General features: G+C 40.1%; 1 protein-coding gene across 3 annotated transcripts; it reads right to left on the reverse strand.

Moving 5' to 3' along the window:
• Nucleotides 1–2,365: 2,365 nt before the first annotated feature.
• On the reverse strand, nt 2,366–10,351 carry LOC120291358 (disease resistance protein RPV1-like). Of its 3 annotated transcripts, XM_039308615.1 has the most exons (9): nt 10,138–10,351; nt 9,197–9,726; nt 7,850–8,969; nt 7,413–7,699; nt 6,908–7,340; nt 5,677–5,963; nt 3,956–5,531; nt 3,557–3,857; nt 2,366–2,831 (listed from the first exon to the last, which is right to left on the reverse strand). In XM_039308615.1, the coding sequence occupies exons 1-4, from the start codon at nt 10,294–10,296 to the stop codon at nt 7,544–7,546; spliced, it is 1,965 nt and encodes a 654-aa protein (XP_039164549.1). In that variant the 5' UTR covers nt 10,297–10,351; the 3' UTR covers nt 2,366–2,831; nt 3,557–3,857; nt 3,956–5,531; nt 5,677–5,963; nt 6,908–7,340; nt 7,413–7,543. The 3 variants fall into 3 exon arrangements, with proteins under 3 accessions (XP_039164549.1, XP_039164550.1, XP_039164548.1); XM_039308616.1 differs by having other exon boundaries at nt 2,366–3,795; XM_039308614.1 differs by having other exon boundaries at nt 2,366–3,857.
• Between the last annotated feature and the right edge of the window lie 437 nt (nt 10,352–10,788).

Raw genomic sequence — 10,788 nt, forward strand, 5'->3', positions numbered from 1 at the left:
GACTTGGGAACTTTCATTTGTATTTGCTGCTTTGTCTCCTTTTGGAAGAAAACACTGTATCAATTATTCTATTCGGGTTCATGAAGGTGGTGTTTGTAACCTACCTATATGTTCGGTGTACCGGTGTCATTGAAGATTTTACAAGTTTGAAAGAGCTTTTTCTTGTCAAAGAGAGGAGGAGTAGATGCTTCTTTGTTTCGTTAGTCTGCCCGCATAGAGAGCATGTAGGATGAGGTATAATTTCCCTTCTCGCTAGGTTCTCCTTTGATGCTAACGCGGCAAGATCTCAATCTTCGGCTGCGTCTTCAGGTGCCATAAAACACTCCACGGTTCCCTGGGTAATATGGACAAAATAATGAGTGTTCACACGGAAACTACTCCCCGCATTTGTAGCCGATGTATAGCCACTTTATACACTATATTTTCCTATTCGATACAAGGGCCAAATTTAGCTATCTTCAATTGCATTTGAACTTAAAGAATTGCCGAGATCTGTTGGGCAATGTGTCCAGGAATATGCTCAGAGATAGCATCATCCTCTCTCCCGTGCGCGGAATTCTTATCCATGAGTTCCACTAGGCTGATCCTAGTTTCTAAGGATCATAGATCTGCCCTGAATTTAACCATCGATCTACTCAAATCTTCATCTCCCGGCGATTTTCAACCACCCATTGCATTTGAAATTTTGATAGTTCTATGCCTAAATATTTAATCCGCCTTCATGTTATTTCATCGTCATGACTTTCTAGCTTCTCCAATAGACAAATTTTGGTTATTTTGATTATTTTCCAACTTCTCCAATCAATCGTTCGGCAGATAAATATTGGTTATTTTGCATACTAACATAGCATAACTAAGGATGGCTTGACTCACTACTTTTATGACTATTTCCTTCCTCGCTTGCGATAATAACTTTCCTTTCTAGCTTTCGAGCTTTGAGTCGAAATAATCCTCAAAAAAACTTCTTCTCTCGAATCTTCCCCACTCGGGAGGCACTCCAAAGTTTAACTTCATGAATTTTCTAATTTATTTGTTTATCGACATTCTTTGAGCCTTTGCAGTCGAATCAGCTTCGGGAGGTCTATTACAGAACAAAACTCAGAACGCATAATATCTGTAGGGAAAAGAAATCCAACTTCATTCAACGGACTAACTTTGTAGGATTCATCCTTTAAGTCATCTTCAGCACAAAGTAGCTCTTCATCTTCTTGTACTACTATAAGAAATAGTACATGCAAAGTTAGAATACTGTAATAGGGGTTCATATATACTAAGATGCATCACTTAGTCATAAAATAATTCACGAAACGATGCTTCATGCATGAGCTATAGATTGATACAGTCAGTAGATTCGCCGACCCAGCAAAACCAAGTAGCAGAGATCTTTTCAGAGGATTGTTCATAAACAAATGAATTTACTGCCAGTAAGGTTTCCTCATGTAGTTATTTCTAGAGTTTGATGCACGTATTCGTCGCTGAGCATAGCCAAAAGCCTAGCCATAGTCAAAAGACCCTCAGATTCATATACATTGACGTTCTGGAATGGAAGACCAAATTCATGTCGGTAATTGTTGGCCGGAGGAAATTTTTCCAAATGATAAATGTCTGTTTTCTTTCTTCTTTTAAATATTCGGCTTTGCATGCCCCTAGTTTCCCTCCCGCAAGGCTTCTTCACTTGCGGAAGAAGGAGAACGGACTCTTTGCTAAACATTCTAGCGTAGGGGATTTTTGAACGTACACCTGGAAAATTTTTGAGTTTGCAAGGCCAGAGGCTACCACAACAAACAATGTTCCTGGCAGTCGAAGGCTGTTGCTTGAAGGGAATACAAATGCTTTTAAGAGGTCTGTTGGCCAGAGACTTGTCATGACAGACGGTAATATTCAAGATGTTAAAATAATTTTCGTGGCACGATAAATATCCATACTCGAAGTCCATATCAAACAACTTTATTCTGAAGCATACCTAGAAAGCACTCTGCCTTTGCCCTCTCCTACAAGAAGAGTTCGATGTTTTTATAGTTACTCTATATATACTCCTCGGGTAGTGTCCTCATTTGAGCAGAACATTCGGACGACAATTCGACCCATCGAAGTACCCTAGTTTCAGTCACATCTTGGGCGCTTTCGTCAGGAAAATCACCCACAAATCACCATTCTCAATAGCTTAAAAAGGCAAAACGAAGGAAAAGATAGAGAGAAAACAATCAACATAGAAAACAAACACGTGATATCTCTTCCTTATTACATGGCCAAATGCAGTGAGATGAGCTTTGTGGTGGATAATCATTGAAAAACACATACGAATAATTTTGGCTTGTGGAAGTGCTAACATCATTGGCCTAACAAAGTAGCAACATGATATTACTGTCGCATAATAACAAGCCTTAAAATAAGAGAGCTGGAAAAATGCAGTGTTTGATGGAAGTTCCATAATATGGAGTCACGGATTGGAGTATTGATCAGACCAAAAATGAGACAACAATTGCGGATCTGACGCTAGTTGCTACACTTGACATAGGCAGAAGAATGCCTTGTTCTCACTACTTCTAAGTTTCCAACATCGACTCAGATCAAGAGTTAAACTCAGCGACACCGCAACTCCCCTGTCAATCTTTTAAGTGTCAGCCCCAAATGGAAGATACCGTAGGCTACTCCACTCGTTCGCACTCAGGTCCCATCGGCTCATCTTCTCAACATGCATCCACTGGACTTCAAGGCCACGAAATCTCCCATTCAAACAAAAAAGCCAGCCATCTCCCCTCCTCCACCAAGTAGTCTCGCCCAATCATTATTCTGACATTGAGTATCCACCAAGCCCTGCCGGTATACTTCTGAATGACAAAAACAAGTGCACACGAAAGAAATTAAGATGCCACGAAAGCTTTATGAATTTACACGGATGGCACTGGCAAATTAAGCACTGTGTATGAGGAACATTCGAGTACAAGGTCATAACAGTCAGAGAAGGCACTAAAAAGGGCATCCTGCATCCTAGGGCTAAAGGCTCCACGCTCTTGGGGGCCTAGGGAGGGCCGCGAATCAGCTGTCCTACCCCATGATCCAATCTACTGTCAACATGGAAGGAGGTGCAGGCACAACATTCACAGAAGAAACTACCGGGTTGTGCATTTGAAGAAGAGGACATTCCCAAGGAAAGAGGATGATGAGCCAGGCTTTCCACTGTGCTCTCCAAATTTAATGAAGGATTTGATGACAGTCTAAGGAATATGTAGCGCAATGTTTTGGTAATATCAACCACTTCCACATCATGGATGAGCATAGACTAGTATAATATTTGTTTTTTGCCAAAAATGTAGCAGTCCCTGTGAGATTTATGCACATAGTTCGTCCCTTTGGTAAGTTTTGACGGACAGAAAGACTATCTGAAGCACTTAATTTGGTATTGATATTATCTAATAACAATTTTTTCTTGTTAGCTTTTTCTATTGGAATCGGTGTTCCAGTTTCCAGTCTATGCGTTTTCCCTAAAAGAAGAGGAATAAAAAAATTATGCAATTAAAATCAAAAGCTAGTAAAAGAGTTCAAAAGCACAAACTTGCTTGGCCAAGCCCACAAGGTTGGGCCCACCAACAGGAAAGTTCCAAGCTCACAAGGTCGGCCCCATCAAAAGAAAAGTTCAGCACTTGCATGCAGAATGAAGGGGCGCCAAAGAAAACTCTGAAGGCATCTGTCATGACCTCCTTCCATGGTGCCGGCAGATTGGATCATGGGGAGGTACAGTTGATCCGCGTCCGCTGGGAAGGGATACATGGAGCAATGTACGTAGCCTTACCCCTGGTTTCCCAGAGAAGCTGTCTAGTAAGAGAAGGTAACGGCAACAAAAGGTAGAGGGGACGCTGCACAGAAATTTGACAGCACGCTCCTGTCTTTAATAAAAGTCCCAGGGCAAAAGGTAGCAATATCGTCGAGGAAAGCAAAAGGTAGCAATATTTACCTTCAAAAAAAGCCTCCAACTTTTTATTGAAGATAACAGAACGACCATTGTGCAGCAAGATCTTCGCTGATAAATCGACTTCCACGATACTATGATCATAGATGAGAGCAACATAACTGCCGACCATTGTTCTCCTTTGGGATTGCACATGCCGATTTCAAATTTATACTTTGTTGAATCTGGTAATTCAGTCAGTGAAGGGCAGTCGAATAAAGTGAGCTTTCTAAGGCCAGGCATACTCTCCAGCCCATCAAGTGTTTGCACATTGCGGTGGGATATGTGCAGAAGTTGTAATAGCTTCAAATCTTCAAGACCGTCGATCTTAGCCAAGTCACAATATTTGAGTTCTAATTCAGACAGACATCTCATCTTGGAAAATTGTGGAACTCAAAGCGTACAGTACTGGAGACACAACATCGATAAGCAACGGGGGAGCTCTCGGAAGTCAAGCAAGTTTGCACAGTGCAAAATAAGTTTTCCCAGTCGGAGTGTGCTAAAATTTTCAGGTAGCCTGGTAAACTTTGAGTGGCACAATTCCAGGATTTCAAGATTCACGAGACTTTTTACCCATCCAAATTGCAGTGGCTTAGAGAAAGATTTTAGCTCCAGATCAGTACCATCACCCAAGTGCAGCTCTTTCAAGTTTGGAAGGTAAGAAAAGTCTGGGACTGTCCTCATTTTTTTGGATCCCCAGCGAACACTGCTTAAACTGATGGAAGTATTGGCAGAGCTCGTACTTGGTCGCAATCACTTAAGTCTAGCTGTAGGAGATGAGAGGAATTTAAGGGATTGGCGGTCAGAAAACCAGTCATCATTCCAGGGTGGGCCAGAAATCTTGGTAGATGATAGTCTGAAGATTTTCAAAGAGGATAGTCCTTTGAAATCACAGTGAATTGGCCCCTTCAGATTCTTGCATTGTGAAAGATCTATCTCTTCCCGCATTTTTAGATCTTCCATGTCTTTGGGGAATTCCCTTAAGTGAGTATTCTCCCCCTTCAGTACTTTCAAAATTTTCAAACCCTAGAAGGACCTGGGTCATCTAGCAATCGTGGTACTTGATAGATGCATGACTTCCAGCGACTCAAGATTCCCAATGGAATAAGGAAGTTCAGCTAACTTCCGACAATTTCCTAAAAGCAGCTTCTGAAGTTTCTTTAGGGATCCAATAGAATCCGGGAGGCCATCAATGGCAGCTCCATCCAGTCCAAGATACAAAAGAGATTTCAAATGACCAATAGACTCTGATATCTGAACCAAATTTTCACATTGGCAAGAGCTCAGAGTCTTAAGTCACTGCATGGAGGATTGTGGGAAATGAATGATACTAATGGAAGTTCTATCAATTGGAAGTTCTTCCAAAGCTGTCATATACAGTAGTTCTTCCGGCAAGTGCTTGACCAATTTGCAGAGCTCAGGATTCAAGGAGACTTAACTTATTTAGATTACTCATGGACCAACTGATTTGAGATAATAGGAGACCACCTTCCAGGACCAATATTTCCAAAGGCATTAGAGAACGGAAGTCTGGAGTTGCATGCTGGTGAGCACAGCCACATAGGATCAAAACTTTTAATTCCTTCATTTTATGCAAGAAAGGAGGACAGAAAAGGCTCAGTTGGTCTTTACCAAAAAATATTTTTCTTTACCAAAAAAAAAAAAAAGGCTCAGTTGGTGCTAGTCATTCTAATAATCCCAGGACATAAAGGCACAAAAACACTTACCTCCAGGATTTGTCCCCATTCTTGTGAATCTCCAGTGACCAATCTGTAAGATAGATCGAGAATAACCAACTTCTCCAAATGGAAAATAAGTAGTTAACAGATCCGTCTATACCCTTGCCACTGAAGCCACCTTAACTTTGAAAGAACAGTCCGAGAACTCCCTTCAATAGTAGCCTGGTCCTATCTCAAGAACCTCACACTCGATAGATGGCCAAATGCTTCAGATCTAAAACATTCACTTCGTCCCTCATCAAACACGAGACAAAGGATTCCACATCTGTAGCGCTCTGCAAATCAAGGGAACTGAATAAATAGAAAAGAAAATGAAATATGGCCATTCACACTTCACGTTGGGAAAGAAAATTAAGGAAAGGAAGTATTTTCGAAGATTGTTAACTATGTTTACTTTAAAAATCTTATGTTTGAAAAGTATACCTCCTTTCCAATAAACGTGGAAAGTGCATCAGGTTGATACCATATCCGACTGCACTTTCAAGGCTTTCTGAAATTTTTCATCCAGACAATTTCCTTGCCAAAGTTTTTAGTTGATCATGCATCAATAGTTCATTGTTTTCTCCAATTTTGATCAAACACATGTCACAAAGTAACTCCATTCCTCTTGAAGGATAATAATCACAGGCATGCCACATGTATGAGGGAATTCTCTTGTCCATTACATTGAAAAAAAAAATGCTATATTGAGAAATATCTCTCTCGTGTCTTCATCTAGAGAGTTATAGTTTGCCTCAAATACTAATTTGACTTTATTGTCTGGCTTCTTTCTTTGTCTATGCAAGGTGTCTCACCATATTTCTATTTCTACACTACACCAAGTAACATATAAGAATGAAGCCGTCATCTCAATAGCCAAAGAAGCCCTCCAATAATGTCAATGATATCTATGGACAGAGAATCATACTCATGCTCCTCTTCAGGAAGATACCCATGAAAAGCATGCTTGCGGAGAAGTCCAGAAGCTTGATAAGGCTTCATTTGTTCAACCTCATACTCATCAAACTCGCACTTATTATACATATCAGCCACTCCGTCATGATGTTTGCGGAAAGTTTGAAAAACATTTTTTTTTTTCACCTGTCATGAGAATCCTACTTCCCAGGCCAAACCAACTGAGATCTCCCAACTAAAGGTCTAATTTGGTCAAAATTACGCACATCATCAAGAATAATAAGAACTTTCTTATTGCTAAACAAATTTGCTATGACTTCAGTACCTTGATCGGGAGTACTCAGCAATTTATATTCTTGCTTTCGGAGGTCTGAAATTAACTGTTCTTGCAGGCCCATCAGTCCTTTCAATTCAACAGTTTCTCGAATATTTGAAAGGACACTGCACCCTTGAAAGAGATCATGGGTATTGATATCTTGGATTGCTCAGTGGATTCAAGCAATCCATTGTTGATCTTTTCTCCAGGAAGAATGTCTGTATAGTCTCTAAAGACGTTGATCCCTGCATCAATCAGTCTGGAGTAGAGAAATTCTGCAAATTCCAAGTTCTTTACATTACCAATGGATCAACTGATTTGAGATTATAGGGGACAACACCACAGGACTAATCTCTCTAAACACTTTTGAAGTAAGGAAGTCTGGAGTAGCATGTTGATGATGACAGCCACTAAGGATCAAAACTTTTAAATTCTTTGCTTTCTGCAAGAAAAGAAGACAGAGAAGGCTCAGTTGGTGCTAACTTCAGGTTATAAAAGCAAGTATAAACTTTACCTCAAGGACTTGTCCCCATCCTTGTGAATCTCCCTTGACCAAACTGCAAGATAGATCAAGAATGACCAAATCCGCCAAATGGAAACTAAGTACTTCAGAGATCTGTCTGCACCCTCGCCACTGAAGCCACCTTAATTTGGAAAAACATTCTGAGAACTCCCTTCAATAGTAGCCTCATCCAATCTCAAGAACCTCACACTTGATAAATGGCCAAATGATCCAGATCTAAAACATTCACTTCGTCTCTCATCAAACGTGAGACAAAGGGCTTTCGCATCTGTAGCACTCTGTAAATCAAGGGAACTGAATAAATAGAAAGGGAAATGAAATATGGGTATTCACACTTCATTTTGGGAACGAAAAATTAAGGAAAGGAAGTATCTTCGAAGAATGTTAACTGTGTTTACTTCAAAAGACTTTATGCTTGAAAAGTATACCTCATTTCCCTTAAGTGTGGAAAGGGCATCCACGTGATTATACAACCTCCTATGCTTTCCAACAATTTCCTTGCCATACTTTCTTAGCTGATTATGCATCCAGAATTTATTGTTTTCACCTATTTTGATCAAACACATGTCAATGAGAATCTTGATACTTCTTAAAGGATGATAACCATTCGCTTGCCACTCGCATGTAAGGATTCTCCAGTCCATCCCATTGTAGAAACATGCTATATTGAGAAATATCTTTCTCGTGTATTCATCTAGAGAGTTATAGCTTGCTTCAAATGCTAATTTGACTTTCCTTTCCAGCTTCTTTCTTGAAAAATCGGACGTTTCTCGCCATATTTCTATATCCCACCCACAGTTATTTAAGTATGAAGCTGTCTCCCGAAGGGACAAAGGAAGCCCTTCAAAACTGTTAATGATATCCACAGACAGATGGTAATACTCATTCTTTTCTTCTTCAGGAGGATACTCACAAAATGCTTGCTTGCAGAAAAGTTGAAGAGCATGACAAGACCTCATTGGTTCGACCTCAAATGTATCAGCAACTCCACGATATTCACAGAGTACATCTTTTCTTCTGATTGTCAGGAGAATCCTGCTTCCTGGGCCAAACCAACTTATTTTCCCAACTAAATGCCTGATGTGGTCAAAATCTTGCACATCATCAAGTAAAATGAGAACTTTCATTTCACTAAATGATTTTTTCATGACTTCAATACATTGGTCATGAGTAATTAGCCCTCCACAATTTTTCATTTGGAGGTCTGAGATTAACTTCTCTAGTAGCCCCTCGACTCCACTGGATTCAAAAGTTGTTGTAATATCTGAAAGAAAACTACAACGTTGAAAGAGATGATGGATTTTGTTGTACACAATTTTTGCAACAGTAGTCTTTCCAACCCCTGGCATGCCACATATCCCAAGCACACGTACACCTTCTCCATCTATTCCGGTTGCCTTCTTGTTGACATAGACGACACCAAGCTTTATCATAACCTCCTGTATGGGTCGTTCAATCTCCACTAAACCGTCGGGTAAATATAAATCATTCTTCTTCCACAACTCTAGAATATATCCAACAACTTCCTCTGTGAGTGCACCTTGATACCTGCCAAATGGGGATTATGAAAATGAGGAATCATGAAATGATTAGAAAAAAATTAACAACAGCCTATGAAAAGTACAAAGGAAAGAATCTAGGTAAAACGTAGTAAATATTGACCAATAAGGACGATGCAGTGGGCAGCAATTAATGATTAGAAAAACATCTTGCTTGGCAAAATTCTCATAAATTTAAAGCTAATCACATTAAAAGGACAGTAAGAAGATGATTACCCATTGTTTCCAGTCAGCAGATCATACCCCTTCTTCCCTGCAATCTTTCGAAGAGCCCGCTTCCATTTAGCAATGTCCGTGTGGTCAACTCCTTGCTTCTCATGCTCATGGAAACACTGCCCAATAAATCCCCATTGGCATTTTAATTCGGGGGGGCTAATATCATAGAAAATGGGCACGATAAATTGATTGTTTGCTTCCTTGCATTCCACCATTTGTGCCAATTTCATGAGACAACTCCGACTGGATGTGTAATTCTTGGAGATAATGGGTATTGATATCTTGGATTGCCTGATGGATTCAAGCGATGCATCCTTGATCCCTTCTCCAATGTCCTCATTGTCTCTAACAGCATGGATGCCTACATCATTCAGTCTGGTGTAGAGGAAATCTGCCAATCCCTTGCAAGTGTCGGGACCTCTGGAACTCAAAAACACTTGAGGATTGGTTCCTGATGAGGTAGAGATTGAGGATGAATAGGATGAAGACAATGACGATGATGGTGGCACTGGCGGTGAAGAGACCAACCCCTGTAAAATGAAAGAGGCGAATTCTATCACAAGCTGCCACTGCATTTCGGAAAATTTCCGCGGACTAGGAACGCAAAAACTGGAGGCATAAGGCTGATCTGAGACAATAAAGTTGCTTTATACATAAAAAGAAAAACGGAGGAAAAAGAAATAGCCGAACCCCTTCCAATCTAGGCTCATTGATGATGTCCTTAAGAAATCCAGCCGATTTGAAAACCAATTCAAGATCAAGAATCTTTCCGGCAGATCCTTCATTGCAATCCAACGAAAAGAACTGTACTGAAGATACAGATCTAAGCACCCAACAGCTAAATCAACATTCCCCATACAGACATACCCATCCCTCGGCGGAAAGAAAAAAAAAGAAGAAAGAAGAAAAAAAGAAGCTGAGCCCTGGGAAGCGAAACTCACCCGCTCTGTCCTCGGGCGCGCAACAGCACAAACAGTAATTTCAATAGCAATGACTGCAAGAACAATCGTAGCAATATAAATTACAAGCGCTGCAGGCGATCTGGCAGCATCTACGGTGAAGCAAAACGCAAGAGCCAACACGAGCAAGGTGGAGTTCATCGCCTCCCTCTCGCTCCTCGAGGGAGAAGTGAGATCTCGCTGATTGTCGCGACCATAAGAGCACGTCAAAGAGTCAGGACTGGTGGATATCATCCATACGGAATATAAAAGTATCCAATGATATTCCATAATTTTTGTAGGGTTTATTATTTTTGGATGGCACTTTTTCCGCTTCTTATTATTAATCATACTCCCTTTTACCGAATTCTGATTATTTTATGGTTGTCATGTTTTTCATCCGAAATTTCGTTCTCTTTAATCATACGTAAAGATGTCAAAATGGTTTCAATGAGATGGGTTATATATTGATTAATTAAATTTTAATAGATAAGTTGTTAATGAGTTTGGATTGTATGTGAGTCTCATGAAAAAATTAGAATAAATATCTGAAATGCTCTCATTTTCTTAAATAAGAACATGAAATAGATTTTGTTTTAAATAAGAACCCGAATTGCCCTCATTTGCGATAAGAATTCGAAATACCCTTTTTTT

This window comes from Eucalyptus grandis, chromosome 3 (assembly GCF_016545825.1).
Source record: "Eucalyptus grandis isolate ANBG69807.140 chromosome 3, ASM1654582v1, whole genome shotgun sequence".
NCBI lineage: Eukaryota > Viridiplantae > Streptophyta > Magnoliopsida > Myrtales > Myrtaceae > Eucalyptus > Eucalyptus grandis.